The following is a 25,674-nucleotide window of genomic DNA, read 5'->3' as shown; positions in this document are numbered from 1 at the left end:
TAACACACTGTTCCCCATCCCCTTCTTGCACCTCTGACACTGGGGTTGTCCTTGGCAGGTTTTGGTGCGCCGTATCAATTTTTATGTATAGAGTGCTTGGGGGTGCCCCATGTAAAACTTGCACCGGGGCCCACAGCTCTTTAGCTACGCCACTGCTTTTGTCTCACGATTCTGTACTGATATTTACCTCTCTGTTGCCGAACCCTGCATGTCTGTCCATGCTACTCGCCAGTGGGCCCTCGCCACTGGTGAGGTATTAACTGCGCCAGCTCCGCTGGTTTAGCAGCTCTGCTAGGCTATAGTTTAGCCCTAATTACATGCTAATTAGGTACCTGTCATTTTAGTATTTCTGTATCTGGTAGGCTGCAGTCAGTCTGACTCACCCGCACCTCGGGTGTTCATTTGCCTGCAGTATTGTCTGAATCACCCGCTCCTCGAGAGATTCAGTCTTTTCTCCCCAGCTTGCTGGACGTTGTACGTTAGTACACACGCAGTGTACTGTTCCTACCTCACCAGCCCCTCTGGTGAGGCCTCATTAAATCATTATAGTTACGGTTACACCAATCACTACACTCTCTGCCCTCAGTCTTGCTATACTGGCATTATTGGTGATTCTGCGGATCACACATAATCGGGTATAGCGTCTGCATCATTGGTGTTTCCGCAGATCACCAGTGATCAGACATCTGAGTTGTGGCATTAAATTGTCACAATAACCTTTTGTATAAACAATGGAGCTGTTGACATGAAGGAGAGGATCGGCGATTACGTCCGTCCCGAATCCCCGTAGATCATCCTCGCGTCCCTCCTGGTGACACGTCGCATGATGCTGTATCGGAGGAGCGGTAACTGATAGTTTGGGGAAGTTGCTGCTATTTGCAGAGGAAGTTATCTCAGGAGCGGAGATGCTTTTTGCATTTAAACAGCCAGATATGGGGACTTGGCGTAGCGAGCGACATTTCAGATGTCATTCCGGGGACATTTTGCCGTTTGGCAGATAAGATGATTCGGATAGAGGAGCTCCAAGCATGAAAAACTCTACAGCGATGCAGCCAAACTATTGTACAATGTGCAGCACAAAGCAAAGGAGCTGTATAAACTTCATAATCGACTTTGTGTTAAGTGACCTCGAGCATTGGACCTTAAAGAGGAACTATCAAACTGTCATTCTGTAAATCCCACATACCTACAGAGTTTTTAGCCAGCAACAATAGGAGGCTTATCAGTCTTTTTGTAACAAAGTCGGCGTCAAGTTCAGAGCTGTACCGTGTAGATAGGAGCCACTTCCCTGTCACTATTCACAGAGGAATGATTTACTGTTTGTTTCTGCCCTGCCCACACACACTGCTTTCTCACATATTATATGAGAACAGCTGAGACATTTTTCAGCTACAGAGAAAGGATCTGAAGAGAAGGACCTGTACTTTATTCCTGTACTTGCATGCTTGCACCTACCATTCAGAATGAGCTCTTCCTGGCTGCAATCTCTGTTTACTCTAGAATCGTGTAATGCCTGGCATAGACGGGTCGACCGGCGGCTCGATTAGCCGCCGGATCGACCCCAGCCGTGTCCCCACCGCGTCCCCGCTCGTCCGCGCGGATCGATTGCCGCTCGTCCCCGCCGGCGGTCCTTATCAGCCGCTCAATTCCCCGACATTGTCCGCCGGCAGGAATCGAGCGGGCACGGGTCAAGCGGCATGATCGGGCCAGCTGAATATTATCAGCTGGCCGGATCAGCTGGTTGATAGGATATACGGTACAGAAACGTACCGTGTATCCCCAGCATAAGGCAGAGAGAGACACAAGAACAGCTGAGGAGTTTTTTACACACTATTGCAAAGCTATAGTTTTGCTTTCTATCATTCTGAAGAGATTACAGTCACAGGATTATAGCGAGTGAGGACTTTTTCTGTATGCTGGATGTGCTGAACACAGTCCTCCATAGTAATGCCCACAGTAAAAACTGTTCTCTGTAAATGTCATATTTTCTTCACATAAAAAATGAAAAGGTGAAGAAAAGCCTTTTTATTGCTATTTGCTATTAATTACTGATAGTAGAAAAAAGGTTTCTGTAGCGTGTTAAACAAATAGATTTTGTAGGCAGCAGGGGCGTAACTAGGCCCCACCGGGCCCCCCTGCAGGATTTCAGGGTGGGCCCCGGGCCCCCCCTCCCTCCCTGGGGCCCGCTCGTGGCCGTTTTGTGGGGGCTGGAGGGATGGCAGCATGAGAGGAAAGCCTTGGCCACAGTCGGCCGGGAGAGGGGAAGTTCCCCCCCTCTCCCTCACCTCGGGGCTCTCCCCTCTGCGCTCCCCTCCAGCTAGTTACAGTGTGGGCAGCGGCGGGCAGATACATACCTTCTTCCGTGCGTTCCAGCGCATACTCCTCGCTCTAGTGGCTGACGTCACTTCCGGAAGTGACGTCACTTCCGGAAGTGACGTCAGCCGCTAGAGCAAGGAGTATGCGGTGGAACGCACGGAAGGTATATATCTGCCCGCCGCTGCCCGCTGCCCACACTGTAACTAGCTGGAGGGGAGCGCAGAGGGGAGAGCCCCGAGGTGAGGGAGAGGGGGGGAACTTCCCCTCTCCCGGCCGACTGTGGCCAAGGCTTTCCCCCCATGCTGTCACCCCTCCAGCCCACACAAAATGGCCCCGAGCGGGCCCCAGGGACAGCTGCAGTGTCAGGGAGGTGTAGGCAGGGGGGGTAAATCTAAAAACAATAAATATAAAGACATTAAAACCATATGGTAATGAAATACAACTGAAAAGTGAAACATAGTGGTTGGTGAACAGTGTGTTGGAGCTTCCGGCGGGAGGGAGGAACCTTCGGTTACAGCTTCCGCCGCATCTCTGTCCCTCTTGTGCGCCGTGTGTATGGCTGTTGCACAGGGGGACCTGGCGACGAACTGTCGCTGCCTTTTTTTTTTGTCTCTTGTCTTTCATCTCTGAGAGACAAGAGTCACTCGTGTGTACCAGCAATTAGTCAGTGTTTGCCCATTGTAAAATCTTTCCTCTCCCAGGGACCCTGATTTACATTCTGACGTTTATCACATGGTGACATTTTTACTGCTGGCAGGTGATGTCAGTGAAAGGAGATGCTGCTTGCTGTTTTGGCAGTTTGACCCATCTGTAAACAGCTGTTATTTCCCACAATGTAATGAGGTTCACAGACAAGAAACTGTCAGGACCATGGTCCTGACATCACACTGTGGGATGGGTTCCACCACAATATCAGCCATACAGCGCCCCCTGGTGGTCTGTTTGTGAAAAGGAATAGATTTCTCATGGGAAAGGGGGTATCAGCTACTGATTGGGATGAAGTTCAATTCTTGGTCATGGTTTCTCTTTAACAAATTAAGGTACTGATACTGGAGAAGTGTTATAGCGCACCCTATGAACCGCTTAGTGCAAAATGACCACTCATTCCTTCTTTTGTGTAGCCAGCACAACAGTGTATCCCTATTTCATAAACAATACTGTCCTTACTATGCTTCTTCGGTGCAACTTCTAGCCAGTGGTGTCATAGGCAATAGCCCTGTTTGCCTAGGCCTAAAACCGTCTGCCTGGCTTTCCATGGACATTCCTGTGTATCACTATTCCATAAGCAATGCTGCCCTTGCTATGCTTCTTTGGTGCCTCCTCTAGCAGGTGGTGTCATAGGCAGTTGCCTGGTTTGCCTAGGCCTAAGCGCCACCCTTGAACCACTAGCTCTAGATGTACTGTATGCCTGGCTTCCCAGGTACATTCCTGTGTATCACTATTCAACAAACAATGTTGTCCTTGCTATAATTCTTTAGTACCCCTTATATTAAATGGTGTCATAGGTCATTTCCTGGTTTGCCTAGGCTTAAAAACTGTCCTGAACCAATGGCTCTACATGTATACGTGGAACTCCAGGGAATAAATATCTTACATATTCATTATCAGGTAACTTTTACATTCGTATGGCTGGATAGTGTACTGGTTAAGGGCTCTGCCTTTGACATGGGAGACCAGGGTGGTGGCTGGAAAGTGTACTGGTTAAGGGCTCTGTCTTTGACATGGGAGACCAGGGTTCAAATCCTGGCTAGGTCAAGTATCTATTCAGTAAGGAGTTCAAGGCAAGACTCCCTAACACTGCAGGGTGGCCTCTTGAGCGCGTCCCAGTGGCTGCAGCTCTTGAGCGCTTTGAGTCCGACAGGAGAAAAGCGCTATATAAATGTTCAGATTATTATTAGATTATATACAACCATAGCTCCCAACTGTCTCTCTTTTGGAAGGACAGTCCCTCTTTGGGGACCAAATCTCTCTGTCCCCCTTTCTTCCTCATGTGTCCCTCTTTCAGGACTGATGTATACATTTATGTAAATATATCTATTGAAAAATGTGTTTAAATTGGCTCTAAACTTAATTCTCATCCTTTAAATGCATCTATTTCTTATTTTCAAATGTTATGTTAATATGAAGGAATATGAATTAAAAACAACATACATTTTCTTATGAAATATTTATGGTATGTGTGACTAGGGGTGTGGTGGGGGTGTGATCAGGGGTGTGGCTTAAAGGAATACTGTAGGGGGGGTCAGAGAAAATGAGTTGAACTTACCCGGGGCTTCTAATGGTCCCCCGCAGACATCCTGTGCCCACGCAGCCACTCACCAATGCTCCAGCCCCGCCTCCGGTTCGCTTCCAGAATTTCAGACTTTAAAGTCTGAAAACCACTGCGCCTGCGTTGCCGTGTCCTCGCTCCCGCTGATGTCACCAGAAGCGTACTGCACAGGCCTAGTATGGTCTGTGCCTGCACAATATGCTCCTGGTGATTCAACGGGAGCGAGGACACGGCAACGCAGGCGCAGTGGTTTTCAGACTTTAAAGTCTGAAATTCCAGAAGTGAACCGGAGGCGGGGCCAGAGCATCGGTGAGTGGCTGCGCGGGCACAGGATGTCTGCGGGGGACCATCAGAAGCCCCAGGTAAGTTCAACTCATTTACCCCCGACCCCCCTACAGTATTCCTTGAAGTGCCCCTCTTTCTCATCTCCAAAGGTTGGGAGGTATGTTACAACTGTGCTGTGCTTTCAAAGCCTATCAAGCGGAGACCAAACAGAGGATAAAATATCATGTCTATTTAGGTCGGAACACAGCTTGCACCGTTTGGCACATCCCTCCAATGAACACATGACATTTTTTAAATTTTATTTTTAAGGCCAATTTCCTTCTGCATAATTCAGGCCGATATCATGAGGTCTAATAATAAGTCAGAGAGCTGCGTCACCCGGGAGCGGTAATTGGAGCCTCGCTCGCTCTGACGGACGATGGGCAGTTATCCCCGCTAACGACGCGAGCCTGACACCGTCAGAGCCGTAAAAGGCTGGATAACAGCGCCGCGGGGGGATCCCTCCCACATGCCACATGTATATTTAATAAAACCATTTGTCACAAATGATTCACTTTCAGCCGCGCTTCCTGCGAGCGACCAGAGCGGAGGGCGATCAGCGCCCAGCGCCACCCGCTTAATTGTCCGCAACTGCCGATCAGCTCCGACCATAAAAACTGGCAATTATCTGCTGGGGTCGTTAGCCGGCTGCTGGATATCCGATTACACAAACTAACTGTTAACGGTTTAAGATATCTTAAAGCGGACCTGATCTCAGAACTTCCTCTCTATACTATAACAGATAAGCAACATCATAATAACTTTTATTATTAATTTTTAAAGAAAAACATTCATTTGTTACAGGTGATACAAATCCTGCAATAAATCTGCAGTGTGTCTACTTCCTGCTTTCATGGAAGGAGGTATAGGGTTAACAGCCTGCGTTTACAAATTAGCAGCTCTGCCGAGGCAGAGGAGGTTCCGGAGCTGACACAGATGAGAGATCAAATTACAGTGGTGATTAGTTACAGGTAGGGGGGAATTAGACAGGCTATACGTTCTAAATAGACACAGGGTGGATTTCTCTCTATGTTTTACTTCTGTCCTGTGCAAGAGTTCAGGTCCAATTTTAAAAGAGATTTGTGTGTGCTAAAAAATATAATACACCGCAGGCCTGTGGGAAGTAACATAAGTAATGGCGTTGCTATAGATCTATGGGCCCAAGTGCAAACTTTCTCTGAATCAAACCACCCTCAGCCCCCCCCCCCCACTGTGAGTTAAATGCACTTCCTGTTTGAGGCATACACATTAACCTCCTTAGCGGTAACCCCGAGCTGAGCTCGCGCACGCAGCGGCGGAAGAGGGCCCCCGCCAGAGCCCTGCGCAGCCCGGACCAATCACTCCCGGGCAGCGCAAAGGGCTGGATCAGGTGCGCCTGACGTCAGGACGTCGGCTGACGTCCATGACGTCATTCCGATCGTCGCCATGGCAACAGGAGAAGCCAAACAGGAGATCACGTTCTATACGCAATATCCTATTTGCTGTTGCTGCCGGCGGTGATCGGACTAGAGGGACACATGCACCCTCTAGTGGTGTTTCATGTAGCTACCACTCGGATAGCTTTACATGAAACAGAAAAAAAAAAAGTGTGATGCAGCCTCCTTGGCAAAAAATGTAACCGCCAAGGAGGTTAAGAAAAAGCGTCCGGATATTGGCAATAGAAGAATATCGACACAGAACATTTTTATCGCACTTTTCTCTTGGCAGACTCAAAGCACCAGAGCTGCAGCCAGTCCAGTGGTGTACCTAGGGAATTTGACACCCTGTGCTGATTATTTGCAGACACTCAGCCCCCACCCCAAAACAACCAATTTTTTTGGATGGGAGGGTTGACGGGTTGGGGAGCCGAGCGTGTCGCTGCATATTCTGCAGACAGAGGCGCTCAGTGTATTTTAAAACTGTATTCATCGTTAACCAGGGGAGTTCCTAGGATCCTGACTGATCCGGGGCACTTGGGTGTGGCCATGCACTGTAATGTGGGTGTGGTCATGGCTGTGGTCAAATTAACATGAACTCGCATGGGCCTCCCCTTGAGGCACCACAACTCCCAGCATGCTCCCATAGAAGACCCACAGCTCCCTGATTGCACCCATAAAGCCATCACAGCACCTTACATGGCATCACAGCACCCAATATGCCCACATACAGGCACCATAGCACCTAGCATACCTCCATTGCTGTGTGCTGTGGTGCCATGCTGGGTGCTATGGTGCCTCTATGAGGAACACTGGGCACTGTAATGCCACGCTTGGTGCTGTGGTGCCATGCTGGGTGCGGTGTAGTGCCGTGCTGGGTGCCTCTGTGGGGTATGCTAGGTACTGTGTGGTACCATGCTGGGTGCTGTGGTGCCATGCTGGGTGCGGTGTAGTGCCGTGCTGGGTGCCTCTGGGGGGTATGCTGGGTACTGTGTGGTACCATGCTGGGTGCTGTGGTGCCTCTGGGGGGCATGCTGGGTACTGTGTGGTACCATGCTGGGTGCTGTGGTGCCATGCTGGGTGCGGTGTAGTGCCGTGCTGGGTGCCTCTGGGGGGTATGCTGGGTACTGTGTGGTACCATGCTGGGTGCTGTGGTGCCTCTGGGGGGTATGCTGGGTACTTAACCTCTTGACGACCAGCTAACGCCGATCGGCGTAAACTGGTCGTCTGCGGGTTACCATGGAAACGGCCGCTCGATCGAGCAACCTTTCCATGTCAGTTCACAGAGGGTGTCTCCGTGAACAGCCGGAGAGCCGCCGATTGCGTCTCGCCGGCAAAATGTAAACACACGGGGAAGAAATCCCCGCTGTTTACATCATACGGCGCTGCTGCGCAGCAGCGCCGTAAGGCAGATCGGCGATCCCCGGCCTCTGATTGGCCGGGGATCGCCGGCATCTGATAGGCGGAAGCCTATCCTTCAATGCGCAGGACGGAACTCCGTCCTGCGCATTACGGAGAGAGGGAGGGAGGTAAGGAGGCAGAGGGCGGAAATGGCTGCGGAGGGGGGCTTTGAGGAGCCCCCCCCCCGGAAAACGCAGATGGCCGGCGGCGATCAGACCCCCCCGGCAGGACATCCCCCTAGTGGGGAAAAAAGGGGGGGGGGGAAGTCTGATCGCCCTGGCATAATACTGATCTGTGCTGCGGGCTGGAGAGCCCACGCAGCACAGATCAGCCAATACAGCCCTGGTCGGCAAGTGGTTAATGGTACCATGCTGGGTGCTGTGGTGGCAGTACTCTGCGTGGGGGACATCTGGGGCACCACCGAATAGATCTGGGGCACGTGCCACTGATCTTTGGGGCTAGCAACGCCCCTGATGTTAACCAATTTTGTTAATGATGTTTATCGTTATTGTGATTTGGTTATCCACCGGCGCCATTTCGTTATCCAACCAGGCCCTTTTTTCCCTGACACCCTTTTTTCATGCACCCATTTACAGTCATTTTGGCAGGTGTCACTTGTAAACTGTCTGCCAACAAAGTTAGTGCTCTGTACCTGCAGGATAGAGGAACTCTGTATGGCTGTAATTGCCTGTAATGCTTAGATTGCTCTGGCTGAATACACAGCGCCGGGCCCTGCTGAAGGAGGGGGGAGGACGATGATAGTCATAATTTGCGGCTGCATTATTCCGCTTTATCGCCATTTTTTAAATTTAGGAGGCATTTGATCTGAGCAGCGGCTGCCGCGTTGGACTCCAGCTGCTTCCCGGTGATAAATGGCGGGAGGATCGGCCGCGCTGCCGAGCCGGAGTCGCCTAGAAGCCGGATGATATATGGATTGCACTTTGCATGTAATGGAGGGAATGGAGGGCTCGCAAGTGGCTAATGCAGGAATATAACAGGGACTCCGCTCCGCAGCCTTTCTGCTCTGAACTCACTGCTGTGAGTGTACAGTGTGGGTGTAGTGCATCATGGTAGTGTGTGTGTGTACAGTGTGTGTAGGTACAGTGTGTGTGTACAGTGTGGGTGCACTCAGGGCAGTTTCTAGGCTAAATTGCACCCAGGGCGAGGGTGTCAAAATTGTGCCCCCCACCTCCAGGTATAGGTGCCCACAATATAGGTAGCCAGGCATAGGTGCATCCAGTATAGGTAGCCAGGCATAGGTGCCTCCAGTATAGGTAGCCAGGCACAGGTGCCTCCAGTATAGGTTAGCCAGGTCTAGTTGCACCCAGAATAAGTAGCCAGCTATAGGTCCCCACAGTGTAGGTAGCCAGGCATAGGTGCCCCCACTATAGGTTAACCAGGTAGGTGCCTCCAGTATAGGTAGCCAGTAAAATTGCCCCAGTATAGATTAGCCAGGTAGGTGCCTCCAGTATAGGGAGCCAGTATAGCTGCCCCCAATATAGGTTAGATAGGTAGGTGCCCACACTAGGTTAGTTAGGTAGGTGCCTCCAATATAGGTAGCCAGTATAGTTGCCACCAGTATAGGTTAGATAGGTAGAAGCTCCAGTATAGGTTAGTTAGGTGCTCCAGGTATAGGTTAGATAGATAGGTGTCTACAGTATAAATTAGATAGGTAGGAGCCCCCAGTGTAGCTTAGATAGGTGCCTCCAGTATAGGTTAAAAAGGTAGGTACCGCCAGTATTGGTTAGATAGGTAGGTGCCCCTAGTATAGGTTAGCTAGGTGGGTGCCTCTAATATAGGTAGCCTGTACAGTTGCCCCCAATATAGGTTAGATAGGTAGGTGCCCCCGGTATAGGTTAAATAGGTAGGTACCTCCAGTATAGGCTAGATAGGTAGGTGTCTCCAGTATAGGTTAGATAGGTAGGAGGTGAGTTGCTGCTCTATACAGCGCTTCCCTGCGCTCACTCTGCAGAGGAGGGGGGAGCATGGAGGGTGGCCCAGGGAGAAGATGAGAGAGAAAAGTGGGGCTGCCCTCCCCACAGCTGCACCTCTCCTTCCAGCGCTCAGTGCAGCTGCACACCAATGGAAACAGGGCTGGGTGCAGTGCATCATGGTAGTGTGTGTAGGTGTGTATTGTGTATGTGTGTATAGTGTGTGTGTACTCTGTCTGCATGTATACAGTGAGTTTGTATGCACTGTGGTTTCTGTGCGCGTGTTTACTGTGTATGTAAGTCAGGGCTGGATTCACCATAAGGCAGGGTAGGCACGAGCCTACAGGCGCCTGATGATGGAAAGGTGGCTCGCTCCCCTTCCAGAGTGCCTCCCTCTCTTCTTTCCTCGTGCAGAGGCCAAGTTGAGTTTAAATGCCCATAGCAGCTGCTATAGCTATTGCTACGCCCCTGGGCGGAGCTATAAACCTTGATTTTCTCCTTGCACCCCTTTTTCATGCACGCTCTCAGTCTCTCTCTCTCTCTATGTATATATATATATATATTTTATTATTATTATTTGCAGGTTGTTTTTTAGTGATGCGGAACAACAAACCAGTTGTCATGTAATACTTTTTTTTAATACACTCTGTAAAATTACAAGGCACTTTACAAAATTGTTATATTAGCAAATAAAAGTATAACAAAAAATAACAATGCGACAAGTGTAAATATATATTGCTCACAAACATTTACAGGCGCCATCTTTCTCTGAGTGCAGCAAAGTCATTAAAACATAAGAAGGAGTTTGGTTTTGTAGGAAAAAGGCAATTTTGCAAATCTCAGGTGATTTTCTTATTCAAACCATTGTGATGTTATAATAGTACACGGCTATAATATAGACATCTTCTACAAAGATAGAAGATAGACAGGCTGCCTCCAGGCACACAGCTACTAATAAAGATGTACCTGCCTGAATCTGATCTCTAAAGTACTAGTCTGGACGTGTAATACGAGAAAGAACATATATACCTTGTTAGGGTTGGGGAAGGGAGTCTATTGGAGATGTGTTGAACCTGAATGTCTTATTAGAATGACAGGTAGGAACAAGTACTGTACTGGACACGCCTGCTCATCTCATTCATCTCACCTCTCGCTCTTCCTCTGCTGCTCCTCTCTGTCAAGCTCTTTATTGGCTGCCAATTAACAAGAGGATCCAGTTCAGACTCCTAACCCTAACCTACAAAACTCTCCACAATCTCTCCTGTGTACATCTCCTCATTAGTTTCCCGATACCAACCCAACCGCAATCTCAGATCTGCACATGACTTGCTGTTATCCTTCTCTAGAATTACCTCCTCACATTCACGCATAGACGACTTCTCACGTGCCTCACCCCTCCTCTGGAATGTCCTTCCACAGCCCATCCATCTGGCCTAGTTGTACTCCTACTAGATATCCTAAACCCACACTGCCTCTAAGTATGTTTTTTGTATACTATCCCACCTCACCCCTTTAGATTGTAAGCTCACAGGGGCAGGGCTCTCTCACCCTTCTTCATCTTGGTTATACATTTTATTCATCATATTACTTTTGTCACTGTCATTACCAATTCTGTATTTTGTATATTGGTGTATACCATTGTCTGTATTATGTACATGTGGTACATAATACAGACAATGGTATACACCAATATACTGTACAGCACCACAGAATATGTTGGTGCTTTGTAAATAAATAATTATAATAATAACAGTTGGGAAAACTGACATTTGAGAAGGATAGCAGTTTCCTCTTCCAAGTAACAGGTCTTGCTGAGGTTTCAAAGACATGAAGATTAAGAGGCATTTTAGCCATAAAAAAATGCATCGAAAATGCTATTTTCAATTTCAAGAAAATATTTGCAAAAATACATTGTATTTTCACAATATGGTCAAAGAAAACAAATTTTTCTTTCTGATTCAAAAATGTGTGAAAAATGCGAAAAATCTGTATTTTTACCGAGAATATAAAAAAAAAAAAAGTTAAAAATCACAAACTTATTACATTGAATTTTCCATTACTTTTGCAAAAATGAATGCAAAAGCATTAGTGCTCTAGATATTTCACAGGCTTCTTGTGTCAAATGTTTCTTCCAAGTGCAAACAGCTGTGAAGGAGCGCGTCCATACCGTGCATGCGCAAGTACAGTGCGGGCGGGCCCAGTAGATCAAAGACACTCATGCACAGTTGTTTTCTTTCGTGCACAAAATAAATATTAGCGTCTTATTGGCCATGTCTTCGAAACCTCAGGAAGAGCTGTTACTTAGGAGTGAAAACTGAAAACTGTTATTCCTCTAAAATGTCAGCTTCCTGGTCCCGCCATTTCCGACTTGTCATTTAACTGTAATAACCCCTCACACCTCCAACAGATTCTTCATGGCTCCAACAGACCCCCCCTGCTCTCCCCCCCCCCCCCACACACACACACAGAGCTCCAACAGATTCTTCACAACCCCAACAGCTCCAACAGACCCCCCCAGCTCCAGCAGATCCTTCACAGCTCCACCCCCCCCCCCCCCCCCTGTCCCCAAGCTCCAACAGATTGTTCACAGCTCCAACAGACCCCCCCCCCCCCCCCCCACACACACACACACACAGAGCTCCAACAGATTCTTTACAGCTCCAACAGTCCCCCCACACACATCTCCAATGGATTCTTCACAGCACCAAAAGACCCCCCCCCCCCCCCAGCTCAAACAGAGTAAACCCAGGCAACATTGTGTCACCTATAAAGATCCTCAAATAAATCTGTCCAGCAGCAGTCATGCAGTTTAATATCAGACATACACCTATCATTCCTTCTTCCAATAAAAGTGAATGATAGTGTTTAAAGAGAACCCGAGGTGTGTTTAAAGAATGTTATCTGCATACAGAGGCTTGATCTGCCTATACAGCCCAGCCTCTGTTGCTATCCCAAACCACACTAAGGTCCCCCTGCACTCTGCAATCCCTCATAAATCACAGCCATGCTGTGAGGCTGTGTTTACATCTGTAGTGTCAGTCTCAGCTGCTCCCCCGCCTCCTGCATAGCTCTGGTCCCTGCCCCCGTCCCTTCCCTCCAATCAGCAGGGAGGGAAGGGATGCAGGCAGGGACTGGAGTTCTGCAGGAGGTGGGGAGAGCAGCAGACTGACACTATAGAAATAAACACAGCCAGCTCTGACAAGCTGTTTGTCAGCAGCGTGGCTGTGATTTATGAGGGATTGCAGAGTGCATGGGGACCTTAGGGGGGTTTGGGATAGCAACAGAGGCTGGGCTGTATAGGCAGATCCAGCCTCTGTATGCAGATAATATTCTTCAAACCCACCCCGGGTTCTCTTTAAGAATCATTTTGTGTGTGTGCATGTTGCAGCATGGTCAATAAAACAAGTTCTTCATGCAATATTGACTGTATCATTCCGCTTTCTAAGTACTTCTCAGAGCTGTGCGAGTGGTTCAGTGACATGGGGGGCCCAATTATGCACTTTGTACTTCCAACTGGTACGTCAAGGAACACCAAAGAACTTTCTAGCTACTTATGAGAGTTTGATAAACTGATCCACTGAACATGCAGGTGCTTGCAAACACTCTGTGGACAATGGCACAGAAATGCCTTCCCCAAGCCTTCGGTATGCATACTCTTTACATTAACCCAAATAAAATACTTTGTTTGAAAGCTGCTTTTGCACTGACAGCCTCTGTTGGCATATCTCTTTTGGCTGTCTAGTGCATGGCATTAAGCGGTTATATTTAACTGTTCCGGAAGGCTTCTTCTCTTCCTCCACCTGCGGCTCTGAACCTTGCAGCAGATCTTTTGGGTCCTGATCACATGATATGAATGATTGGAATCCAGAAAACCGTGGCAGCACTACAGTGCCACCCGGTGGTGGAAGAGGGTTATAGAACAGATGGAAGAGACTTTTCCATCACCCTTCCTCCATCACCAAGTGACGATGTAACACTGACATGGTCTCCCGCATCACGATCACATGTCATTCAGGGCCGGTTCTCTCATGAAGCAAGGTGAAACATTTGGATCAGGTGCGGAGTTTTCAGGGGCAGCATGTTTGTACTGTGTGTACCTTCCTGAGGAGGAATGGGAGTGGCTGAGGGTGAGCAGTTTGCTTGTCACAGACTCACCGCCAGCCAGTGTGCTATTGTGTTGAGCTGCAGCATGTCATGTGAGAACATGAAGCAGAATAAATTGTCGGGTGCTGTGTGATCTTTCCAAATCGGGAGGTGGGGGGCATCTTTACAAGTTTGCCTCAGGCAGCAAAAAGTCTAGAACTGTCCCTAATGTCATACCATGTGGTTGGAACCCGAGACCACCTGCCGGGAGTACATCGCCGCTGTGGTGGAGGAAGAAGACAGGTATGTAGGAGAGCTTCCTGCAGCCACCCTTACCCTGTGGCCAAATAAAGTTTTACTTTATTTGGCTGCTAAAGGGTTATGGTGCCCATACACGATACAATAAAAAGTTTATATTTTCCCGTTTTTTCTATCTAAATGATCGAATCGAAAGTAGAAAATATTTTTTTTTCGATCAAGAAATTCAAACAATTATCCAGTTTTTTCGAAAAAAAAAAATCTGATCGGACATGCTGGCAAAATCTTTATATTCGATCTAACGGAATAATCAAACTAAATTATCTAATTGAAAAAAAATGAAAAATTGTACCATGTATACACTTCCATGCAATCGTGTATATGAGGTCTGAATCGGTGTCCTGCATCTCACAGTCAATGCCAGTTTTCATAAATTTTGCTCTGTCACTAATAGCGGTTGGTCAGTCAGTTCTCTTTAAAGCACACCTAAAAAGTGGGAATGATATGGAGGCTGCCAAATTTATTTCCATTTAATCAATACCTATTGCCTGGCAGTCCTGCTGATCTTTCATGCATCAATACTGTCTGAATCACACACCTGAAACATACATACAGCAAATCTAGTCAGTTTTCAGTCAAACATCTGATCTGCATGCTTTTTCCAGGTTTATAGCAAAACAAATTAGAGACAAAAATCAGCAAGAGATACAATGCACATTGTTTAAAAGGAAATAAACATGGCAGCCTCCATATACCTTTCACTTCAGATGTGCTTTATTACCTCAGTGAGGTTTTATATCTGACACCGGAACTGCAAAACAAAAAGCAGAAGGTCATAACATTCATTTGCTTGGCTCATCTTCAGTCAGCATCTTTTGTGAAGTGCTCTGTGCTTGGTCACGTAATCTGTTATATACTACATATGGTGGTTCAACAATGGCTTCTGCCCTTTGCTAGACGTTAAGGATTCCACCTCAGTGTTATCTGGATTAGAACCTAGAACATCAATGTCAGAACAATCCATATGGGCACAAACGGGGGTAAGAGGTACCCAGAAGTAGATAAAACTGAGTTAAAATAGAGGCACTCTGTACCTGACTCTGATACAACTCTGGCACTTTATTTGGCCTGAGGAAGTGGGGGCAGATCCACAAAACGTGTTGCCTGAGCTTGTTACAATTCATAACTATATGAACTGGTCATTATTGAGTTAAGCCACCTCTGTTTTTCTATTTTAGCTGTTTTTAACTGTTTTTATTAACTTCTGGGAGCCTCTTACCCCCTTTGTGCTTTTCACCCTCATTTTGCGAGGGGTGTATGTTGGTACCTAGTGGCTTTGCCATCGATAGGAACTTTTTGTGATTTTTCCCCAAGAGTGTAACGGTTCCAGCTCCAGCCGGACACCCGAGTGGAGTCACTTCTATAGCCCTCCACCTGCTTTCAACAGTTGGTTGCCTCTGTCGCAACCTTCCTTTGTGAGTACCCTGATCCTTCTAGTTTTCCATCACTCTTCCTGTGACATACTGCACCATTTATTCACCCGTTGTCTCTGTGTTCTTCTTTTTTAGGGTGTTTGGTCACCCTACCTTGCACTCCACGTGGGCGTCCAGTAAATCCTTTATGATTCTGTTTAATGGTTGATTAAAATTAATACTTCCTTTAAAATAACAGAATTACCGCAGCTGTAGCGATCCCGTCAAAGCAATCTGTAGTTGGAAATCGCTCAGCGGTGGAGCCCGAAGGGTTTAGCACGAACATCTCTCTGTCAAATACATCCATCATTCTTCCAGATGGACATCTCGGTGTCATGCTGAGAACGGTTATTAGTACATGATCCAGCGTGTTAGTTAAGTTCCCCTGAGATGTACCCCAGCCCTGCTCAGAATTACCAAGCTCTGATTAAGTTCTTTTGCCATAGAATTCTGTAGTGTTTCTGGATGTGAATACACTGACGTAAGTACAGAGCTGGGAAGATGTCTCCACGGGCTGCTCAGATGAAATATTCTTTCTTTGACTCGTCTATGGAGTCCTGCAGCGACTGGTGGTCTCCCTTTAGCGCAGATTCAGAGCCGTCGGTGAATTCCGTGCCTTTGGCCTCGTTGGTGAAGTACGTCCCCTTGTGCTTGTACAGGTAACTGAGAACCACGACGATGAGGACCACGAGGACCAAGATCACTGCGGCAACGACACCTGATAAGAGAGATCAATGGGGAACCTTTAGTTATGACGAAAGTTAGGCCTTACCTACTTCAAGAGTGTTTTGCCTTCTTAAAACATAAGGAATTTGCGATAATTTTGTTTACAGTGAACATCTGTGGTTACCCACAATGCACCGCTACTGAATATGCAAATTATCTCTTTATGTCCCAAAAGCTAGGCTTGCATCTCCAGAACCGCTGGTGTCTAGCAAACCGATAGCTTTAGATTTTTCAGAAAGCCATACTAACAGGCTTGCTAGACACCAGCACAGTTCTGGATGCAAGCTTGGTCTCTGAGGCATAAAGAGATCATTTGCATATTTAGTAGTGGTGCATTGTGGGTAACCACAACTGTTCATTTTAAAGCAGTAGGATTAGCCATACTATGCCAGGGAAAAAAACACATATATAAGTAGATAAATACTTGATCTGCTTACATAACATATGTATTGTACTGTCTACATTTTGATGTCAGTGAATGTTATACAGGATCTTCTCAGAAAATTAGCATATTGTGATAAAGTTCATTATTTTCTGTAATGTACTGATAAACATTAGACTTTTATATATTTTAGATTCAAATACACACAACTGAAGTAGTTAAAGCCTTTTATTGTTTTAATATTGATGATTTTGGCATGCAGCTTATGAAAACCCAAAAATCCTATCTCAAAAAATTAGCATATTTCATCCGACCAATAAAAGAAAAGTGTTTTTGAAACAAAAAAAAGTCAACCTTCAAATAATTATGTTCAGTTATGCACTCAATACTTGCTCGGGAATCCTTTTGCAGAAATGACTGCTTCAATGCGGCGTGGCATGGAGACAATCAGCCTGTGGCACTGCTCAGGTGTTATGGAGGCCCAGGATGCTTCGATAGCGGCCTTAAGCTCATCCAGAGTGTTGGGTCTTGCATCTCTCAAATTTCTCTTCACAATATCCCACAGGTTCTCTATGGGGTTCAGGTCAGGAGAGTTGGCAGGCCAATTGAGCACAGTAATACCATGGTCAGTAAACCATTTACCAGTGGTTTTGGCACTGTGAGCAGGTGCCAGGTTGTGCTGAAAAATGAAATCTTCATCTCCATAAAGCTTTTCAGCAGATGGAAGCACGAAGTGCTCCACAATATCCTGATAGCTAGCTGCATTGACCTTGCCCTTGATAAAACACAGTGGACCAACACCAGCAGCTGATATGGCACCCCAGACCATCACTGACTGTGGGTACTTGACACTGGACTTCAGGCATTTTGGCATTTCCCTCTCCCCAGTCTTCCTCCAGACTCTGGCACCTTGATTTCCAAATGACATGTAAAAGTTGCTTTCATCTGAAAAAAGTTCTTTGGACCACTGAGCAACAGTCCAGTGCTGCTTCTCTGTAGCCCAGGTCAGGCGCCTCTGCCGCTGTTTCTGGTTTAACAGTGGGTTCATGCTTCCATCTGCTGAAAAGCTTTATGGAGATGAAGATTTCATTTTTCAGCACGACCTGGCATCTGCTCACAGTGCCAAAACCACTGGTAAATGGTTTACTGACCATGGTATTACTGTGCTCAATTGGCCTGCCAACTCTCCTGACCTGAACCCCATAGAGAACCTGTGGGATATTGTGAAGAGAAAGTTGAGAGACCCAATACTCTGGATGAGCTTAAGGCCGCTATCGAACAGTGGTGCTCAGCAGAGCTCGAATATTCGAGTAGCTCGAATATTCGAGCTCTTTTTCAGCTATTCGAGCTCGGTATTCGAGCTCCGAATAGCTGTAGCTATTCGAATGGGCTATCCGAGTACACTCGAATAGCCCATTCACTATTCGAGCTATTCGAGCAAACGGCGCTATTCGAGCTCGGTACCGAGCTCGAATAGCGTCATAGCCCAGATTGATGTCCTTAGAGCCAATCAGAGGGCTCCCAGGCCCTCTGACGGCAGCCAATCACAGAGGGGGACCCTGGCCAGCCCCTACCCTATAAATAGCGGCCGCCATGTTCCGTTTCTCCATGCTTGCCTGAGACTTGTACAGAGAGAGAGTTGCTCCTTTGTGCTTTGGCTTAGCAAGTGCTCTATTGTGATCATTTACCTAGCGTTTTTGCTCACCTACACCTGCCATATACACCTATATTGTTGTTAGTTAGATAGACATTGTATTTTAGTTAGTAGCTTGTGTGTTACATTAGAGACAGGCAGCTGCTGCAAGCTTACAGGTTTAGGCCTCAGGGGGGCCTTGCCTCTGTGGGCAGCTGTCCTCTGTTTATTTCTCTCATCTATACCAGTATTTCTGCTGTCCTTTACTAATAGTATTGTAGTTATACTGTACTAGGAGTAGGACACTCACTGACTGTCACTGTTTATAGGCTACTAGCTAGCTCCTGCGTGTGTGCACTCACTCACTGTCTGTGTGTACACACACTCTATTTCCTTCTGATTACTGATAGATTATTGTTAGTTAGTTGTACTTACTGTTACTACTTACTCTTACTGTACTAGGAGTCTAGGACACTCAGTCAGACAGTCACTGTGTTCATAGGCTACTAGCTCCTGCGTGCGGTCACTCACTGTCTGAGTGTACACACACCACCCACACTCCATTTCCTTCTGATCGCTGATTGATTATTGTAATTAGTTAGTTCTACTTACTGTTACTACTTACTCTTACTGTACTAGGAGTCTAGGACACTCAGTCACTGTGTTCATAGGCTACTAGCTCCTGCGTGCGGTCACTCACTGTCTGAGTGTACACACACCACCCACACTCCATTTCCTTCTGATCGCTGATTGATTATTGTAATTAGTTAGTTCTACTTACTGTTACTACTTACTCTTACTGTACTAGGAGTCTAGGACACTCAGTCACTGTGTTCATAGGCTACTAGCTCCTGCGTGCGGGCACTCACTGTCTGAGTGTACACACACCACCCACACTCCATTTCCTTCTGATCGCTGATTGATTATTGTAATTAGTTAGTTCTACTTACTGTTACTACTTACTCTTACTGTACTAGGAGTCTAGGACACTCAGTCACTGTGTTCATAGGCTACTAGCTCCTGCGTGCGGGCACTCACTGTCTGAGTGTACACACACCACCCACACTCCATTTCCTTCTGATCGCTGATTGATTATTGTAATTAGTTAGTTCTACTTACTGTTACTACTTACTCTTACTGTACTAGGAGTCTAGGACACTCAGTCACTGTGTTCATAGGCTACTAGCTCCTGCGTGCGGGCACTCACTGTGTGAGTGTACACACACCACCCACACTCCATTTCCTTCTGATCGCTGATTGATTATTGTAATTAGTTAGTTCTACTTACTGTTACTACTTACTCTTACTGTACTAGGAGTCTAGGACACTCAGTCACTGTGTTCATAGGCTACTAGCTCCTGCGTGCGGTCACTCACTGTCTGAGTGTACACACACCACCCACACTCCATTTCCTTCTGATCGCTGATTGATTATTGTAATTAGTTAGTTCTACTTACTGTTACTACTTACTCTTACTGTACTAGGAGTCTAGGACACTCAGTCACTGTGTTCATAGGCTACTAGCTCCTGCGTGCGGTCACTCACTGTCTGAGTGTACACACACCACCCACACTCCATTTCCTTCTGATCGCTGATTGATTATTGTAATTAGTTAGTTCTACTTACTGTTACTACTTACTCTTACTGTACTAGGAGTCTAGGACACTCAGTCACTGTGTTCATAGGCTACTAGCTCCTGCGTGCGGGCACTCACTGTCTGAGTGTACACACACCACCCACACTCCATTTCCTTCTGATCGCTGATTGATTATTGTAATTAGTTAGTTCTACTTACTGTTACTACTTACTCTTACTGTACTAGGAGTCTAGGACACTCAGTCACTGTGTTCATAGGCTACTAGCTCCTGCGTGCGGTCACTCACTGTCTGAGTGTACACACACCACCCACACTCCATTTCCTTCTGATCGCTGATTGATTATTGTAATTAGTTAGTTCTACTTACTGTTACTACTTACTCTTACTGTACTAGGAGTCTAGGACACTCAGTCACTGTGTTCATAGGCTACTAGCTCCTGCGTGCGGTCACTCACTGTCTGAGTGTACACACACCACCCACACTCCATTTCCTTCTGATCGCTGATTGATTATTGTAATTAGTTAGTTCTACTTACTGTTACTACTTACTCTTACTGTACTAGGAGTCTAGGACACTCAGTCACTGTGTTCATAGGCTACTAGCTCCTGCGTGCGGGCACTCACTGTCTGAGTGTACACACACCACCCACACTCCATTTCCTTCTGATCGCTGATTGATTATTGTAATTAGTTAGTTCTACTTACTGTTACTACTTACTCTTACTGTACTAGGAGTCTAGGACACTCAGTCACTGTGTTCATAGGCTACTAGCTCCTGCGTGCGGGCACTCACTGTCTGAGTGTACACACACCACCCACACTCCATTTCCTTCTGATCGCTGATTGATTATTGTAATTAGTTAGTTCTACTTACTGTTACTACTTACTCTTACTGTACTAGGAGTCTAGGACACTCAGTCACTGTGTTCATAGGCTACTAGCTCCTGCGTGCGGGCACTCACTGTCTGAGTGTACACACACCACCCACACTCCATTTCCTTCTGATCGCTGATTGATTATTAGTTAGTTCTACTTACTGTTACTACTTACTCTTACTGTACTAGGAGTCTAGGACACTCAGTCACTGTGTTCATAGGCTACTAGCTCCTGCGTGCGGGCACTCACTGTCTGAGTGTACACACACCACCCACACTCCATTTCCTTCTGATCGCTGATTGATTATTGTAATTAGTTAGTTCTACTTACTGTTACTACTTACTCTTACTGTACTAGGAGTCTAGGACACTCAGTCACTGTGTTCATAGGCTACTAGCTCCTGCGTGCGGTCACTCACTGTCTGAGTGTACACACACCACCCACACTCCATTTCCTTCTGATCGCTGATTGATTATTAGTTAGTTCTACTTACTGTTACTACTTACTCTTACTGTACTAGGAGTCTAGGACACTCAGTCACTGTGTTCATAGGCTACTAGCTCCTGCGTGCGGGCACTCACTGTCTGAGTGTACACACACCACCCACACTCCATTTCCTTCTGATCGCTGATTGATTATTGTAATTAGTTAGTTCTACTTACTGTTACTACTTACTCTTACTGTACTAGGAGTCTAGGACACTCAGTCACTGTGTTCATAGGCTACTAGCTCCTGCGTGCGGGCACTCACTGTCTGAGTGTACACACACCACCCACACTCCATTTCCTTCTGATCGCTGATTGATTATTAGTTAGTTCTACTTACTGTTACTACTTACTCTTACTGTACTAGGAGTCTAGGACACTCAGTCACTGTGTTCATAGGCTACTAGCTCCTGCGTGCGGTCACTCACTGTCTGAGTGTACACACACCACCCACACTCCATTTCCTTCTGATCGCTGATTGATTATTGTAATTAGTTAGTTCTACTTACTGTTACTACTTACTCTTACTGTACTAGGAGTCTAGGACACTCAGTCACTGTGTTCATAGGCTACTAGCTCCTGCGTGCGGGCACTCACTGTCTGAGTGTACACACACCACCCACACTCCATTTCCTTCTGATCGCTGATTGATTATTGTAATTAGTTAGTTCTACTTACTGTTACTACTTACTCTTACTGTACTAGGAGTCTAGGACACTCAGTCACTGTGTTCATAGGCTACTAGCTCCTGCGTGCGGGCACTCACTGTCTGAGTGTACACACACCACCCACACTCCATTTCCTTCTGATCGCTGATTGATTATTGTAATTAGTTAGTTCTACTTACTGTTACTACTTACTCTTACTGTACTAGGAGTCTAGGACACTCAGTCACTGTGTTCATAGGCTACTAGCTCCTGCGTGCGGGCACTCACTGTCTGAGTGTACACACACTAAATTTACTTGTGATTACTACTGATTATTGTAACTGCTAGTTGTACTTCCTGACTGTTACTACTTACTTACTGTACTAGGGGACACTCACTCAGTCACCTCACCAACCAACCCACTCCATTAAAGTACCCCACTTTTCACCCGCCCTTTTAAAAAACTTTTGTCTATACGCCCAAAACATTGAAGATGTCTGGAAGTGGCAGCCAGCGCGGTTTGGGCAAGGGGAAGGGCAGCAAGGGAATCAGGAGGAGAGGGAGCAGCATTGTGGCAAGCCGCGGCCGCGGGCGCGCCACCATGCACAGTTCCGCAGCAGCAGCAGCAGCGTCAGTGGCTAACATTCCTCCCATAGCCACTGGCCGTGGACGCCTTGGGCGCCGCCCAGCAGGAGCATCTGCAACTCACGCTGCAGAGACACAGCAGCAGCAGCGTGTAGCACCTGCTCCCATTTTCCTCCAGCCGGGTCGGAAACGTCCCATTGAGGAAAAGGATGCAGACACTGTGGTGCAACTCATGACGGAGGATGAGCAGCCCGCCATCAGCTCTGCATCCGAGGCCTCCACCCTCACCACCACCACCACCCCTGTTCGCAGCAGCCGCCCAGCAGGGTCTGGGGAGGAGGCCAGTTCACCGTCACTCGCCGACCTGTCATTCAGCAGTCTTTTGACCCCAGGCATCATGAGTAAATTGTCTGCTGTTGTTGGCGATCTTGAGGAGGAGATGCTGATGGGCACTTTGGGGGATGAGGGATTGGACAGCAAGACTGTGGCGACAGTCAAGCAGCCCATCCATGCATCAGGAGAGGAGTTTGGGGGGTCCTCATCCCAGCAGGACATGTTTCAGGAGGGGGAGGATGATGATGACCCGGTGACAGACAGAGACTGGGTGCCACCACCTCCAGGGGATGTCGTCCTCAGCAGCTCTGAGGAGGAGGAGGAGGATGCGCTTGTGGGCCTTGCAAGGAGGCGCATCATTGCAAGCATTGGCAGCGTCCCACACCCTGCTGGTGTCTCAGGCTCAGCAGCAGCAGCAGCAGCATCAGCCAGTACCACCACCAGCCGCACCCAAGCCCCCCCCCCAACCACCACAGGGAGACAGGCAGCAGCGCTTCCATGCCGTAGGGGGATGTTTCTGTCACCAATCTGGCGCTTTTTCACCATGCCCACTGTGTACAGCAAGTACGCCACTTGCAACCACTGTCAGCGGAAGTTGAGCAGAGGTGCAGACCCCTTAAAGTTCAGCACCAGCTCGCTCATCAACCACCTTGCGGCTAAACATTTCCACCAGCATGAGGAGTTCCAGAGGCTGAAGGCATCTGGTGCTGGCAGTGGCACCACACCCATCACTGCACAGCCTTCAGCAGCAGCAGCAGCAACAGCAGCCACCCGCCCTCCTGCTCCTCCAGCAGCACCAGCAGGAGTGCGGAAACGCACTGCTCCTCCCCCCTCTGCAACTCCTGCCGCCGACACTGAGGCCTGTTCTGGCAGCCAGTCCTCAGTGGCCTCCTCTGCTGTGTCTGCTGATTCCCGTGTCAGCAAAAGGCCACGCCAGAGCCTTTTGAGCGAGTCCTTGCAGGGGGTGGTTAGGGCTCTGCCTCCCAGCAGCCGTCGCGTGCGGCAGCTGAACGGCTTGCTGGCACGGGCCATGTGCTCCCAACTCCTGCCGTACACGCTCGTGCAGGAGGGGAGCGACATTCGTGCGCTGCTTGCTTGCGCAGCCCCAGACTGGCAGCTCCCCAGCAGACACTTTTTCTCCCGCAAGGCCATTCCTGCACTGCACCGCTTTGTGATGGCCAATGTGGAGCGAGGGCTGGAGCACGCGGTTGGTGAAAGGGTCCACGTCACCATGGACTCCTGGAGCAGCCGCTTCGGGACAGGCCGCTACCTGTCCTTCACTGTCCACTGGGTCAGCTTGGTGGAAGGGGGTGAGGATGGGAGAGCAGCAGCGGGCACAGCAGCAGCAGCAACACAGTGGGTGGTGCCACCCCGCAGGGTCAGGGGAACTGCAGCAGGTTCCTCCGATCCTCTGCCATCCTCCGGCACACCTGGCCAAACCCCCCGCCTCAGCAGCAGCGTGAAGGCCCGCCACTGCCAAGCGCTGCTGCACTTGGTCAGCCTTGGGAAGACCAAGCTGACGGCAACCCATGTGTTGGCCAAACTCCAGGAGCAGGAGAGGATTTGGCTGACCCCCAGAGGCCTCAGAGTCGGAGAGGTGGTGGCCGACAATGGGGCCAATCTGGTTGCCGCAATACACAGGGGAAACCTGACCCACATCCCCTGTCTTGCCCACGTGCTGAACCTGGTGGTGCAGAAGTTCCTGCGCACCTACCAGGGGATGGGCGAACTGCTGGAAACGGCAAGGAATGTTGTGCGTCACTTCCGGCGCTCGGCTGCAGCCTGTGCGAGCCTGGAAGACGTGCAAAAGGAGCTGGATCTGCCACGCCATCGGCTGATCCTTGACGTTCCGACTCGCTGGAACTCCACCCTGGCGATGTTGGAGCGTCTGGTTGAACAGAGGCACGCTGTCAAACAGTACCTTGCCCTGGCCACTGTTTCCGCAGCTCTGAGAAGGGACAAGACCAGCAACTTCCCGTCCATCGTCCCCGATGATGACTGGAGGCACATGCAGCAGGTGTGCTTAGTGCTGGCTCCCTTCCTGCAGGCCACAAACATGGTGAGCAGGGACCATGCTATGGTCTGCGAGTGGGTGCCCCTGGTTTCTCTGCTGAACAGGGCCCTCGATGCTTTGCTGGAACAGGGAGCGGCAGCCTTGGACCAGCAGGAGCGGCAACCAGCTGCGCAGTCCACCTCTGAGGGGGAGGAGGAGGAGGACTTGGTGGAGGTCCCTGACCTGGCTGCTGATGAGGGGGATCAGCACAGCGCAGCTGAGTTGGTGCGGGGGTGGAGAGAGGATGAGGCGGCAGAGGAGGAGGATGAGGACAGCACTGACGTCGATGTGCCAGCAGACGTGGCCCGCCTCTTCCCAATGGCAGCGCACATGCTGACGTGCCTGCGCAGGGACCCCAGGGTGATCCAGATGAAGCAGAGGGAGGACATCTGGATCAGCATGATGTTGGACCCACGCCTCAAGGGGAAGTTGAGCCAGTTCCTGCCGCCTGCAGGAGGAGACCCAGCGCAACAAATAAGGAGCTTGCAGCAGGCCCTTGTTGAGCGCTTGGAGGAAGCCTTCCCCCAGCCTTCCACCCCCACTGTCCAGCAGCCAGCACAGAGGCAGCAGCAGGTGCCTGCATCCAGCAGCAGCAAGCGCCCCACAGACCTGCTGTCTCTCAGCCACGAGCTCTACAGGACTGTAGAGGCTCCGGCAGCAGTGACTAGAGAGGAGATGCATGCAGCAGCATCCTCCTCCGGTCACAGCCAGCGCCTGACCCGCATGGTGGCTGACTACATGGGGTCGTACAGCGGGCTTGACAGCGATGCCCCTGTTGATCCCATGGAGTATTGGGTCAAGCGCATGGAGATCTGGAGCGAGCTGGCGCAGTACGCCCTGGAAGTGCTGTCCTGCCCCCCTTCCAGCGTGCTGTCCGAGCGCTGCTTC

General features: G+C 48.7%; 1 protein-coding gene across 1 annotated transcript in view; it reads right to left on the bottom strand.

Moving 5' to 3' along the window:
• Nucleotides 1-12,966: 12,966 nt before the first annotated feature.
• Nucleotides 12,967-25,674, bottom strand: part of LOC137525902 (glycophorin-C-like) — a 60,947-nt gene continuing 48,239 nt past the window's right edge. The window contains exon 3 of the mRNA XM_068247121.1: nucleotides 12,967-16,187. Within this exon, the coding sequence (XP_068103222.1) occupies nucleotides 15,988-16,187 (200 nt within the window). The 3' untranslated portion in view covers nucleotides 12,967-15,987. The remainder of the gene's footprint in view (nucleotides 16,188-25,674) is intronic.

The sequence above is a fragment of the Hyperolius riggenbachi genome, chromosome 7 (genome assembly GCF_040937935.1).
Source record: "Hyperolius riggenbachi isolate aHypRig1 chromosome 7, aHypRig1.pri, whole genome shotgun sequence".
NCBI classification, from domain to species: domain Eukaryota; kingdom Metazoa; phylum Chordata; class Amphibia; order Anura; family Hyperoliidae; genus Hyperolius; species Hyperolius riggenbachi.
This window is presented reverse-complemented; position numbering and strand designations above follow the sequence as displayed.